Source organism: Falco cherrug, chromosome 6 (genome assembly GCF_023634085.1).
Source record: "Falco cherrug isolate bFalChe1 chromosome 6, bFalChe1.pri, whole genome shotgun sequence".
Lineage (NCBI taxonomy): Eukaryota > Metazoa > Chordata > Aves > Falconiformes > Falconidae > Falco > Falco cherrug.
In genome coordinates this window covers 73,608,552-73,622,964 of record NC_073702.1, presented here as the reverse complement: position 1 = coordinate 73,622,964, position 14,413 = coordinate 73,608,552, and the positions used below count along the sequence as shown (strand labels likewise).

The following is a 14,413-nucleotide window of genomic DNA, read 5'->3' as shown; positions in this document are numbered from 1 at the left end:
AGTCATGTCTCTGCCTTGAAGAAGAAAGTGATGGTGTCTTGGGTGGAATCCTAGGATGTCCATAAGTCCAAGGGGCCAACGTCCTTTGCCTTCAGCTGTGAGTGCCCCTGAGAGTCCATTTGGGATTCACATATACACAGGATCGTGGCTTTCACCTCTTATCATAACAAATTGTTTTAGGAATCTGCTTCACTGCAGGGAAAACTGCTCTCAGGGTCTGTTTAAAGCCTGTAAGTGCTTGGCTGTGTTTGAAGAACAGCTTCTCCTTTATTGAGTTGCTTCTCTGGGTTGAGAAGACACTTCTGCAGGGGGAAATGTTGATATCAAGTGTCCCTCCAGCTGTAAACAAAACTCCAGTGCTGTATTAATGGAAGTCTCTTTCCATTCTTCTTTACCCAGAGGGAGTGAAGGCAGGAGGGGGCTTGGAGGGCAGAAGAAGGTGGACAACCTCGTTGTTGTCTGACCAAAACCAGTGAAGGGAGGGCTTTTTGTCCCCTTCTAGAAGTTGATTTGGGAACATAAACTTGGAAGCTGGTTGCTGGCTCTGAACTGAAGGATTCAAAATCTCTCTATTGCAGGTGCTTTTATTGTTATTATTCTTTTGGGTCCTGATCCATCAGGTTCGCGTATTCAAGATGATCTCTCCAAGGCTAAGAGATTTAGGATTGTCAAAGAAAAGCCCGAACAAACCCAGAAGGTCTGGACCTAGGAATGGACATACTGTCAGACTGGCAGAGCTGGGGTTTGCAGAGTTGCTGGGAAGACCCAAGGAAGGCAGTTCAAGCCACTCTTCAGACTCAAGCCCTGGGCAACCTCCCTATGAGCTGACTTGGTTGCAAGAGGGTATCTGATTCTCCTGCTTGGGAAGGCAAAAGTACTCAGACTTTGGGTGGGCCATGTCCTTGGTCAGAGATGCTGTCATGTCCTATCCATGCTGGATAAAGTGCCTGTAGGTGTGGGCTGGCTGGCGGTGCTCAGATCTGCTTTCTTGTTGAGCCCTGCATTGTCCATACCAGTTGATTTTTGTAGACCCGGTGGCGAATGTGAAGGACCACTCCCAATGACTAAAAGCCATGAAGGGCCATACCCAAGAATGCTTTTTCTCTACCAGACCCCAGCACCTCACTTAAGAGTTACTCCTGGCTCCCTGGGGACTGAATGTCCCATTGTGGAAAGTATTTCCGACATTAGCATGCTCAAGGCCTCACCCAAGATTAGGAGGCTGTTGTGCAACACACAAGTGACATTTCCTGCTCTGGCAACCTTGCAGTCCTCATAAATTCTAGGTGTGAGAGGGAAAAAGATCTCCTTTTACACAGCAAACTGATGACCAGGATAGGGACAGGACCCAATCCATCCTCTCCACCAGCTGGGTTGTTCAGCAAAATTTCATGATATGCTCTCACATGAGAAGCTCCTTCATGGACCAGAGGTAGGATCTTATGAAGAACTAAGTAGAAGGCCATTAGCTTTAGTCAACACCAGGGACCCAGCCCATAAGAAGTACTGAATGATCCCAAGATTGATATTATCCAAGATAAGGGCTCGGCAAAGGCATTTGGTGGTGCTATACGTTCAAAGAGGAAGATGAGGCCATTCACCACACTGGAGGCTACTCCAACCATGGGCCAGTGTCCTTCTCAGCCTATCCATCAGACGTTATCCTCTCCTCAACCCTGTCCCACACTGGCCATACCTGGCTTTGGAAGAGGGAGTAAATCTTTCTAGCAGAGAGGCTATTACAGAGGTCACCAGACGGACCCATAAATCTCCATTATCAGGCAGCGGCTCCTGTGCCACAAAACGGAAATTATTGCCCTGAGTGCGACTGGGGGAGCCTTTCCTTTCCCCAGCATTGTTCAAGGCCCTCCGGGAGTCGCTCAGGCAATTTGCTGCCTGAATAAACGTTTCCTTTCCCGGCTGCTAAGTACAAGGAATAAGTGTCAGGGGATCTCATAATGCCGGGATTTAGAGCACCAGCCCCGAGACAGAAGCCAAGAAAACACTTCGCTGCTTTTTCCCGGGGAGCCTCTTTAATCCCCATTATTAATAACAATGGCAAATTAAACGATTAGTGCACTTGAAGCCCAGTGACCTCCATGCCTAATATAGCTCAGCCTGCCAGTGGATCACCGTTCCTGCGGGCTCTGAGCCCTGGGAACATTTGAGTTTCCTAGGTCTTGGACACCCATCCACATCAAGCTGCATGGGCTGCAGCTCTTCGGGTGACACTTTCTCATTATTTTGTAGACCTTCAGGTTTTCAAGAGCAGCTGGGCTGTCTCAGCTGTGTGGCCAGAAGGTCAGCTCAGAAAGCTCCTCTTGGCAGCTTCAAACTTGGGTTTAGTGATGCTGTGAAATTATAGTACCTCTTTTAGAAATAAATCCAGTCTCTTGCCTTCCACTTCTCCGCTGGGGCCCAAATGCCCTTTGTTCACTAAAGGGCATGCACTAAGCCTACATCATCTTCTCTAAGCCGGTGTCCAGTGGTGTCCAAGACACATCCTTTGCTGTCATTAAGCATACTTTGAAGATGGAGAGGATAATTGTCCTCCAGGTGAGATCTCTTGAGGTCAAGGAGATCCCTCTGCTCTGATGGGGCTCCAGGAATGGTTTTAATGAGGTTGCACTCTACAGATGTCATCTTCTGACTCAGCACTGGGTGGTGCATGCAGGGGACGCACCCATCTGATATCACCCCATGAGGGCTGTGATTAGGGAGAGCCACCCATTGCGTGGAGCCTCAGTGTGCCCTGGGAACAAAGTCTGTTCCTTCCCCGTCTCCAGCACCAGTGATTCCTGTTTGTTAACGTTCACAAGGATCACCTTTGCCTGCAGCTGAGAGGAGAAAACCACACAAATGCTATTACTATGGAAGCAGAAGAGGACTTTTGGACACTTAAACCAGTAAAAGTCCCTCAAGAGAGAAGCTCCAGTCCAAATCCCGTGGAAACTGAAAACACCCCACCAATCAAACCACCAAACACATAGTGGAGAATGTAGCTTGAACAAATACAGATGAAAAAGGAGAGCAGGTCTCAAAACTGCTTTGTACTGGTGCTTTAGATGTCTGATGATAAACCAACAATGAAAATACTGTGGACACTGAAGCTGGGTATCACACAAACTCTTAGGAAATAACGCTTAATATTCAGCAGCAAATTTGATTATTGTCAGAAAATAAGAGACTTATACTTTGCCTTGGTTCAACTCTACATCCTCTGTTTTCTTCTAAAAATAGAAGTGTACCCATGCTCGATATTTCTTCATATTACACCCATTTTGAGGGAGCTCTTCTTATTCAAGAGCTAGTTCAACTCTTAATTTATGAGGGACTGTTAAGAAATTTCTCCTTTTTCTCTGGCTGAAAACGTTTGATTTTGGTTTTCTGGTGGAAAAATCTGCAGGAGAGATGATATTTTGTAATTAGTCACACTCAGAACTCAAATTGGTCAGGAGTTTTAGCTGTTACCTTTGGACTACCTCTGCTCTGCTAAATTCTTACTGGATTATGTCAACAACTTTGTAATGAATTATTTTCAAAGAAGAAGGGGTTTTCTTCTAGCACAAAAATTACTGTGAAAATAATTTGGCTTTTTCTTTGGAAAATGATAATCAAAAGCTTCAACAACTTTGAGATTAAAAAAGTAGTGAAATGTTTTCCTTTCTTGAGATTTTTCAAGGAAATGAGTTCTTTCCTGACCAGCTGTTCCAATCCTTTCTCTTTTCAAAGGAAGTTTATTTGATCTAGATTTTGGCTGTGACTCAATTATGGTTTTAAAGGGGAAAGTGAGGCATTATGGTTATGGTATCACTGAATCCATGTGTACAAAAATAACCTTGAGGGATTGCCATCTTTCCTAAACCACCAGAATTGCTCAAAGGTAATGAGATTTTCCTAAGGTGCTGAGAAGATGCTGGATTCCTTATTTTCTGTCTCCAGAGTCCCTTGGGTACGCTCATTTACTGTTTTCTATCATTTCCCCATGGGCACATGGTGTAATCCCTTGCCTTTTTTAGCCTGGTTTTCTAGAGAGAATTAGGCTCATGTGAATTATCTTCTCTGAGTCTTTGTTTACTGGTGCCACTTTCGTAATTTTTTAATCTTTTGCCTGTTTCATGGTTACTTAATTTCCTGCAGATTTTCCAAAAATAGTCAGGAGAAAAGAGAAAATAAGACTGATGTTTGAGCATAACCCTTATTAGATATCAGAGAATCCACATGGGGTCAAGGCACAGATTGGCAAGAAGCCAGATTCTGTGGGTTTGCTCTTTGGGGAACTATTGCCTTCCAGCAGAAAGCTGAGATACTCGTATAAGAAGCAGGCGGACAAGCACAAAAAGTAGCAAGATACATAATAAGATTTTAAGAGTTAATGGGGCACTGGCCTATAATGGCTGAAGGTCCCGATGCAAAGGTCTCTTACTGTCTCCAAACATCGCCTGTGCGCTGCAGTTTGTTGGGAATTTTTTCAGCAGCCTGGCTTATTCCCAGCCTATGCTAAGTAATGGAACCCTTTGCTGTCTTGTCATCTTCTTCTCCCCAGTTATCTTACCATATAGTGTTCCCTTTCTGGTGCCTATAACAGAACATGTCCATGTGCAGCAAGGAATGGTTTTGTAACAGAAGAAATCCATCCTCAAGCTGAACTCAATAGCCTATATTCTCCAGGTGGGATGACTGTCATCAACATGCATATTCAAGGGCCATGCCATCTGGATGCAGCTATATTTACATCTCAGCAAGGCCTATAGATGATGTTTATATTTTATTAGGCAAAGGTCTTGGCCTCTTGAGGGCATTATAGCCAAGGGTGAACTGACCTGTGTCTTTCCAAATGACTATGCAGTTGAGGCGTGTTGTGTTGACCTCTGCACCGCCTTGCAGATGATATGGACCTGCCATAGTCAGAGGGATTGGACTGGCTCGGCCCAGGGCAATTGTCCTCACACTCACATCACAGCTGCAGCCGGGCCCCGGTGGAGGATGAACCAGGAACATGGTGGGTGAACGCACCAAGCTCTAGAGAATGACATCAAGCACGATGGAAATCTGCATCAAAAGCTCAGCCTCTGACACACATCAATGCTCAATGATGTCTGTTAGCTGACAGTCTGAGCTGGGGTCATACATGCAGATTCTTGTAGTTCAGGAGGTGTTCATCGCAGAGAGTAGGTCTTAGATGAACATCTCTCCCTCTTGGCTCTCTGCAGCCGCTACCGTCTGCAGAGAGGCTGGGTGGGAGCTGGCATGGGCTGGGTGAGGAGAAGTCCTGTAGGGGAGCAGAGCACATGGCACAGCTTTCCCTGCCCACACCCCCTTGAGCCCCGCTGAGAGATGCTCAGGCATCTGATCTCTGGGCAGTTCTGCTTTGTGGGTCCAGGCTTGTGGTTGTCCATAGTAACAGGCAATTTGTCTTGACTGTAAACATGGCTGTTCACCTGCCCCAATCTGTTTGCCCTGGATATGTCCATTCTTGAAAACTGGATAACATCAGAGCAGAAGGGAAGTTTTCTGTTTCTGTCTCCTTGTATCTATGTTCCCGCATATCCCTGCTGCCACAGAAGTCCTGCAGCCAACAGTGTATGGCAGGGAAAGGGGATCCTTTTCCCAATAATCCCAGGAAGAGCTATTTCTTGCAACCTATAAAATCTGAATGTTTGTGTTTTCTTGAAATGCCACTTCTGGGCTAAACTGAGAACCAGACCAGAAATTAAATGTACAGCTGCCTAAGTAACCAACTCTTTTCCCTTCTCTCTCATCATGGCAGCAGAATTTTTCGATGATTATTCAGAGGGGCGAGAGTGTGTCAACTGTGGGGCCATGTCCACCCCACTCTGGAGGAGAGATGGCACGGGGCACTACCTCTGCAATGCCTGCGGGCTCTACCACAAGATGAATGGCATCAACCGGCCCTTGTTCAAACCTCAGAGGAGGCTGGTAAGTCATGATCACACAACGCATGTGGGGCAAGGCTGTGTGCAAGGAAGAAGCAAAAAGACCTCAGCTAGGTGGAGATGCCAGGAGTGTTTCAACTCCTTGGGTTCCCAGCTGCCTAACCTAGGTGGGTTTGGTCCAGATTTCCAAAATAAGCCAGACTGTCTTGTGCTTGGTACACTCCAAGACCTTGTACTGTCCTGACCAGTTATGCAGACAGCCAGGCTGGCCAGTGGAAGGGGTTGTAGGACAAAGGGGCAGTACTGTGGTGTCAGTTTAGCAAAAGCCAGTCTTTGGTTTAGTATCCCTGAAGGCATATTAAGACAAGTGGAAACTCTTCTCAGCTCCACCGCACTACTAGTCCATCTCCTCTTACCCTCAGGGTCCTTATTCCCCAGTCACTGCTGCATGACCCCTCGCACTCCATGGTGAATGGCCACCTTTTCTGGATACCCCGCTCATGGCTCCACTGGGTGAGCTGAAGCAGAGCTTATGGGGCAGGTTAGGGCACCCCAAAGCCTGCAGGGTCAGGGCATCCCAATGCCTGTGGGGTTAGGATGGGGTATGCATAAGGGATGGGAACATCTCAGTGTTGATATCCTCCTGCCTGTACCTGCTGGTTTTGTTGAGGGGTTGTGGGAAGGTCTCTGTAGTCTCTGCTGCAGGGACGTGGACCCTGCAATCAATGATCCCAGGCAGAAAGGAGCCAAGAAGCCATCCCTGAGGGTCACGTTTCCCCACTCCTTGTCTTCCATGAGGCTCCATCCCCAACCTGCCCTGTCCTTCACATTGCCTGCGCTCAAACACAGACTTCCCCTCCAAGTGTCAAAAATGGCACTGGTGGCTTGAGCACTGCCACCAGACACAGCCACCCAGCGCCCTCTTGTGAGAACCCCTTCCTAGATCCTGCACCGACTGAGCCAGGCAGTGTCTGCACCCTGGCACCCAGGCCCTCGCTCCCTTTCATTTACTGGTTGCTACATGTTATCCTTGGGTACATCTGTGTAGTCAGGAATGGCCCGTTGGGTACCAGGGCTGGTCCCTCAGGGCAAGCAGCAATGCACGTTGTTAACTCTGCACAGCCTTGGGGTAAGGCTTGGAAAACCCCATGAGAAATATAAATGCATGAACTGTACATATCTGTACCTGCACTTTTGTCACATGGCTGGGCATCTGGCAAACTGGAAATCTGGCAAAAATGGCCAAATTCCTGCTTTTTCTTCTAGAAGAGACTTTCCATGACGAAAAGGACAAGTCTAGGCATGCAATATTTCGTTAAAATAATGCCAACTGGTCTACATAAATAAATATATTCAGTACAAGTGATTGGGTTTAACCTGTCACTGTGTAACCCCTTTTTTCAGAGACTGAGATATGCCAGAAGGCCCTGCAAGGGGAGATCTTTGCCTTTACTGCAAGCTCTCCTTTAAGCTCTTGGTCCACTTACAAAGTCTGATGATTGAAGCTAATACATGGTGAGGTTACAACTAAAGGAGTGTTAGTTTTCTCTGCACCACAAGGTTTTTCCAGCTGTCGAAGTCTTAAGAAGCACTCGAATTTCAATTTTTATTGTTCTGCAGCTGCAGATTAACTGATCCTGTTTTATAATGAGGGAGAAGACACAGAGAGAAAGCTGTAGCAAAGATCACAGAGGAAATCCCTGGCAGCTGCCAGGTCCTCATCTTTCAGGCTCTCACCCCATCAAATAGCTGCCAGCTATGCAATTCAGGCCTGCAGAGCTGGTTAGATGTCCAAGACCACCAGATTTCCTCCCTATAGGCTCCTCTTCAGGGACCTCAAGAACAGGCATCTTCACACAGCTCTGGTACTTCTGTTCAGTCCCCAGTTTATCAGCAAGCAAAGAGGGAATTTGACCCCTGCCAATCCAGACTTTGTCCTCAACCTCATAAGACCTGAGCTTTGAAGGATGCTGAGAAGAGTCAGGGAGGCGTGGAGGATGTGGCTTTTTCTTCCTCTACCTCCCACTCTGCTTCCAAGTTCAAAACTTGTATTTTATATGGTTTCAAGACCATTGTCTTTCTCCTGTGGCATTTTGAGCCTGGCTAAACTAGCTCACCCAAAAAGGGAACTTCAGAAGGCCTGTTCCCCACACCGATTCATTAGTGGGGTTTCCTATCAATTATCCCTCTTTATCTTTAGGAAGATGCTGCTGCTGGAAGCACTCTTTTTCTTATCTCCCCCTCAAGCCACATGAGCAACATCACACAAAGCCAACAAGGAGTATGTAACATTCATGGCATTGGTAACTTCTTCTTGGGATACGCCATAATGCTTGGAAGGTGAAGGGCTTGGGAGCCTGAAAGGGCAGGAGGGTCTGAGATCCAGACATCTTAGTGTAGGTGTGTGCACGTGCAGTGGGTCTCTAAGCAGCTACTAGTTCTGCTGGAGATCTGGGGGTCTGTTTAAGCGATGTCTCTGGCACCATCTGAGATACTCCAGGACAGCTGAACTGTCTGTGCAGCACTGGCAGGCAGGAGGCAGTGGGAAGTCAGTGGAGCAGAAGCTGAAAGGCAAGAAGGGAGTAAAAAGACACTAGTGTTATCCACTGCAGCAGAGAAGTAAGAGAGGCAAGAGGAGAGGAGAACCTGAGGCATGCTGGAGTGAGCTTGTTGGGATCTGAGATGATGCTGGTGGTCGTGGTGGAGGGCTGATATGTTTTCTTCCTCTGCATTTTCTTGCAGTCGGCTTCCCGCCGCGTTGGCCTCTCTTGTGCCAACTGCCACACGACAACAACTACGCTCTGGCGCAGAAATGCTGAGGGAGAGCCCGTCTGTAATGCCTGCGGACTCTACATGAAGCTCCATGGGGTAACGCCTTTATTGCTCTCTGCTCTCTATGGGGAGGGTATCGACAGCACCAAGCTGGGGATTGGGTTTCTTGTACAACTCTGTGCTCTCCTGGAACTGTTTTTCCTGCCATCCCTCTGGGCTTTAGTCCCTCTCAACATTACACCAAGTTTGTACTGGCAAGGGATGATGCACGCAGGGCATTTTTCACATACTAATTAACTACTCATTGCATCAAAGTCTTAAAACCCAATAAAACGAAGCTCAGATTCTTCCCACCTAAACTCAGGCAATTTAGTGAAAAATCTGAGTCAGAAGCACAAAGAAGGGCTGAGCTTCTCCACACAGGGTGTCAGGTCCCAGCTCAGACTTGGTTTTAGACTTGTCATGGGACTGATAGAAGACTTCTTTTGCACGGGTGTCCAGATATTTTCCTGTCAGTGGGGGGCTTCATGTATCTATGTCATGTCTGACACATCTAGAAGAGTTCTGTTAGAGTCCAAGGCGTAGCACGACTTCAAGATAAACATCTCCAGTCCTTCTCCCATCAGTCAGTGGCAATAGGGCCACCCCTATGATAGAGACAGAGGCCTTCAACACCCTGGTGATTGCTTAGTAGCAAACCCCATTCTGCTTCTCGTTGCTTCTCCTAGGGTTTTTATACACATCCATGCTCTCAGTGGTGTCCAGTGTTTCAGAGTGGAGAGACAGGTTAAAGCTGGAAGACAAGGATGAGGGGAAACCGTACCTAACCCAACAAGACTTCCCTGAGTGTTTCTGACTATGAGGGTGGCTACCTCAGTGGGATCAGTTCCCAAGGGACATCACCCCACACTAGCTTGGTAACTTTCCAGAAACCAAGCATTAGCAAGAAAGACATCTTCTGCTCTGAATTAAACAGGAAATTAAATAAGATGAGCCTTTGTTCCCTTCTGGCCTTAAAACACGCAATGCCTACGGTGTGAAAAGCCTATCTATTCCCATTTGGCTGCCTGTCTTTTAGCTTTGACATATATCTTCACACAGCAGTGCTGAACAGTGAACTTGGGCTCCATCCTGTTGCTTTCAATTAAATCAGCTGGTTTTCACAGAGCCTACAAGGTAGAGCTGGAATCATGTTCTCCTAGATGATCTTATGGACATAGAGAAACCAGTGTGCTTTTATATTTGGGTCCATAGGTTCCAAGGCCTTTAGCAATGAGAAAAGAGGGCATTCAGACAAGGAAACGCAAGCCAAAGAACCTTAACAAGACAAAGACGCCAGCAGGTAAGCGTTGAATGGAGGAGTTTATTGCATGTGTATACGTGTGTGTGCGTGTGTTTCTGACTATCATGTAATGTGAGTTAGACACTCAAGCACAAAATGGGCTGATTCTTCAAGAACAGGGGATGCCTGAATGCCTTTCAGCAGTAACAAAGCCCTTCCCACTGCTTATTTTCTTAATTTTACCCACACTAATTTCTTGATGGGTGGTGACAGCTCTGTACTGAAAGGTCTTTGGAAAGAGCCTTGTTTATCATCTGCTTCCTCACAGGTCCATCCAGCAGTGAGAGTCTTACCCCAACAACCAGCTCCACTAGCAGCAGCAGCAGCACCATGCCCACTGAGGAAATGCGCCCCATAAAAACAGAACCTGGGCTCTCATCTCATTATGGGCACCCCAGCCCAATTTCTCAGGTACAGAGGGGAGATGGTGGCAGTGGGACAAAGATGGGAACTAGGGTGGTAGACATGGTGAGAAGAACATCCTCAAAAGCTCTGTAGAAAAAGGCTGCCTCTTTTCAACCCAGGGGTCGAGGGGTTCACAGTAAGAGATCTATTCTCTGGGATGGGCAAAACCCCACATTCTTGTCACTATGTCTGCAGCACAATATAGCTTTTTAATGATGTGTGGTAGTTTTGAATGGACCACAAGAAGTAGTAGCTTTGTTGAAAACATGAAATTCCTTGTAGCTGGGCAGCTATATAGGTCCCATAGCAAGAAAATGCTCATTCCCTTTTTATGATTTGATTTGTCGTGAGCAAGGCAAAACTTGGGAATATTACCCTACTTTCTCTGCACTGTCTGTCTGTGTGTGGAACTATTTGAGAAACGCAGTGTGAGGGGAATAAACTCACACAGCACAAACTTAACTGAGCCCCTGCGAAGGTAGAGCAAGCCAGGATGATGGCAGAAGGCCGCAGGGTGGTGTGCTCTGTACTGTATCCACCACTAGGTATCTTGAGATTAGCACTGCATCCACACAACAGCAACACCCAGCTCTGGCAGCTGATCTGTGTGTGGGTTTTCTAACTATGCCCTGATTAATCATCACACAGCACGACTATGAGACAGCAGTATATGATAGCTGGTCTCCTTTTGGGTTCATGCAGAGAACTCCAGTTTTCTCCCTGGAGAGAAAAATACATGGTGGAGTGTTGTGCTGGACCGATCTTGCACCTGCAGCACTTTGCAGCACTGTGAGTGGGTCCTGCAATCCACAGGAGGCCATCTGAAAGCTAGGAGAGCCACAGGCCAATGAAATTTCAAGCCTTGAGAGGTAAAATGATCATTTCTGACATTTAGAAGACAACAAGATGCTCTGTATGCAGCAGTAGGAAAGAGCAGGGTCTAGAACAAGAAGGAAAGAGCCTGTCCAAAGTATCATGCCTAAGCTCAATCTGCAGCTCTACAGCAAATCTACATTACATTACTTGTGTTATTACAATAGCACCAGACCCCCCTAAAGGGATTCATATGGTCCTCTGTGGTCTGAAGCTTTGTTCACAGCTGTTTTCTTTTTCCATAGGCATTCTCAGTCTCTTCCATGTCTGGCCATGGATCATCTATTCACCCTGCCATTTCAGCTCTGAAGCTTTCCCCGCAGGCTTACCAGTCAGCCATCAGCCAGTCTCCACAAACCAGCTCCAAACAGGACTCCTGGAACAGCCTCGTGTTAGCTGAAAATCATGGGGACATCATAACTACATAACCTGGTCTTCCACCCATGAACTTCAGGCGGATCTGCTTGAGGGATGAAGAAGATGCCATGTAATCATCAAGTCAATGTTGTTTCCCACCTCCCCTGCTCTCCTGCATTCTCTCTCCTTGTGAGATGTTCCAGCAAAGAGGTAAAGAGGACTGACTTATCTGAGGTGTAGGAGAGCTCTTATGAAACGAACAGAGAAGACTCAAATCTCAAAGTAACTAATAGATTCGGTGCCTTTTTTTCCCACTTTAAATGAGCCTCTCTATTTGATTGTCATCACCTTCTATGAAATAGCCAGAAACACAAAGATGGACACAGTTCTAAAGTTGTTTTTTTTTTTTTTATTTAAAAATAACTGGCATTTAAGACTCAGACAATGGTGCAGCAGAGACTTTTTTTTTTCTTCTGTCACCATCCGTTCTTTTCCTGACCAGAAGAAAATGCCATCATCTTCTCATTACTCAAATAGTGATACTCCACCAAATGGAGCCAGTTCCAGAACAGTTTGTTGAACAAACTTCATGAGACATGGTGTGGTGGCTTTAGTGGATTTGATATGATCTAAGGCAGAGAGGAGAAGAGATCCTCCCACACACATCTTCAGCTCACACATCTAGAGCATTGTCTTCATTTTCCTAGATGGTCTGAAAAGCTAATGAATGTCTATTTAATAGTAACTCCTTTCCTATTTATCATTACAAACCCATGGGACTTGTTTCCAAAAGGTTGTTGGCCAAGCATGGAGAAGGTCTGTCCAAAGTCAAAGGGGGATTTTGGAAGAAGGAACCTTCTGGAAGCACGTAGAGGAGACCCACATTGGTTATCAAATCCTGGAGAAAATCGCTGGGCTCTTCCCTTATGGATAGCTACAAGACAGGCCTAGAGATTATTTAAGAGCACAGTAAGTGAAAGACGCTCTCTCAACGCTGCTGTGCCATCGCTTTTGAGACAGTTATTTAATTATTCTGCATAGTTTTGCATTGGTTTTGATGTCATTGATGAAATCTGATTGTCCTTTCTTTTCGGCTGTACTATGAGTGCCCACTTTCCACCTAAAGGCTGGGTCATGACCACTTCACAAATCTAACCCTTTAGGATTTCACCTTTTGCAACAAGCAAAGGCTTCAGCCTGTGATGGAGGTAGGCAGGGGCCATTTTCTGTACCAAGCATGTGCATAGACTTGCTTGCCTGCAAGAGAAGTATAACTCCATTCATGCATGAATATTAAGACTGGTGGTTTTTCTTGCCCATAAGGCTCTCAGCAACCAGGGAATCCTAGCAAATGGAGTTGGAAGAGATGCTGAGAGCTCACTGACTCATTCCCTTTTCCCAAAGGGATCAATTCTAGCTAACCTAGCCCAGACTGCTCTTTCTCTAGCATGTGCTTAACAAACTCCAGCATTGCAGATGCCACAGCTCTCCTGTGTAGTCTAAGTGCTTCACCAGATGCTTGCCATGACATTTTCATCAACACTTCTGAGGAGGGACAGCTTTGCCTGCCCAGGCAGAGAACTCCTGGGAGACCTCATCCTACAAGATTATCCACTCTTGTTTCTGTCCACTCCCAAGCTCTGTTACTACTCTTGCCTTCCCTGCTCCTCTTTTCCTCCCTCCATCCAGGACTCCAGAATGCAACTGCCAAGTGAAAATCTAGAAGAGGGATTGTGCATCCCTCTCAAATGTGCCATTCTCTGTCTCCAAGTGTTTAACATTCCCACAAAGAATGTTTCCACTCAAACACCAAGATGCATGGCCTGGTGAAGAGGAAAGCCACGTACATGTTTGAAGCAAAAGAATGGCATTGTATTGTCTTTGAACTCTCCATTTTCCTCCTGATGGTAGAAAATCTTCTATAAGGAGAAGGATTCAACTGGACTGGTCAAGATAAAGACTAGAACTGGAGTCACAGTAGAGACCTGGACCCTTCCACATTCCCTGTGCTCTGTGTAACTCAGATTTGCAGGGTTTTGGAGGGCTAACAGACCCTCTGCACTCCCCAGAGTGAAACACCATGGCAGCGATGCCATGTTAAAGGCTGGAAGGTGTTTGCACCAGAGTTTCCACTCTGTCTTGCTGAGTTAAAGCAGGGTCTAGCCTCATTAGTGTTAATTACAGACAAGGAAGAGGCATTCATGAAACATGAATAAAATTTAACAAAATCCTGTGATTCTGCTCAGGCCTGGTAGGCTGCAGAGAAGAGGCCAGAAACAGTATATAAAAATACCAGTTTGGGGTGAAAACATAAATGCATTTCTCCCCAGGCATTCAGGTCTTTAGCCAACCTCCTCTTTGAACTATATTCCTTTGTAAATGGCAATTGAGCTCTCTGGGATCTGGCTGCGAATTCCTGTCTGTAACAGAGAAGCATGCACCACAAAGATGCCACTTGGCTGATGCACACTAATGAGATACCTAGAACTACCCTGGACACCTGAGAGGGTGGGGAATAGGTGCCCTCCTGGAGAGGAGTTAAAGTCCAGACCGACCACAGGTCCCATTTCTTGTTCCATATGGATGCTCCCAGAAGCTCTGTCTACCTTGCCTTATTACTGTGCTCCTCCTCCTACCCTCAAAGCCAAACTCCCTGGCTGAATTTTTCTCCTGCCCCTAAAACACAATCTGAGATGCCATAAAGGAGCCTGCTTGCAATGCAAGAGGGGAAAAGCCCTGCAGGATATAGGCCTGCCCTATGCTTCTT

The 14,413-nt window shown here is 46.4% G+C and overlaps 1 protein-coding gene across 2 annotated transcripts in view; it reads left to right on the top strand.

Annotated features, from left to right (window-relative positions):
- GATA4 (GATA binding protein 4) overlaps nt 1-14,413 on the top strand; it is a 28,216-nt gene extending 13,803 nt beyond the window's left edge. The window contains exons 2-6 of one of the 2 annotated variants that reach the window (XM_005443536.3): nt 5,774-5,940; nt 8,640-8,765; nt 9,924-10,011; nt 10,280-10,422; nt 11,535-14,413. In XM_005443536.3, coding sequence (XP_005443593.2) covers nt 5,774-5,940; nt 8,640-8,765; nt 9,924-10,011; nt 10,280-10,422; nt 11,535-11,717 — 707 coding nt within the window. In that variant the 3' untranslated portion in view covers nt 11,718-14,413. Of the gene's footprint in view, nt 1-5,770; nt 5,941-8,639; nt 8,766-9,923; nt 10,012-10,279; nt 10,423-11,534 lie in introns of both variants that reach the window. The other variant, XM_014283486.3, reaches the window with a different exon arrangement.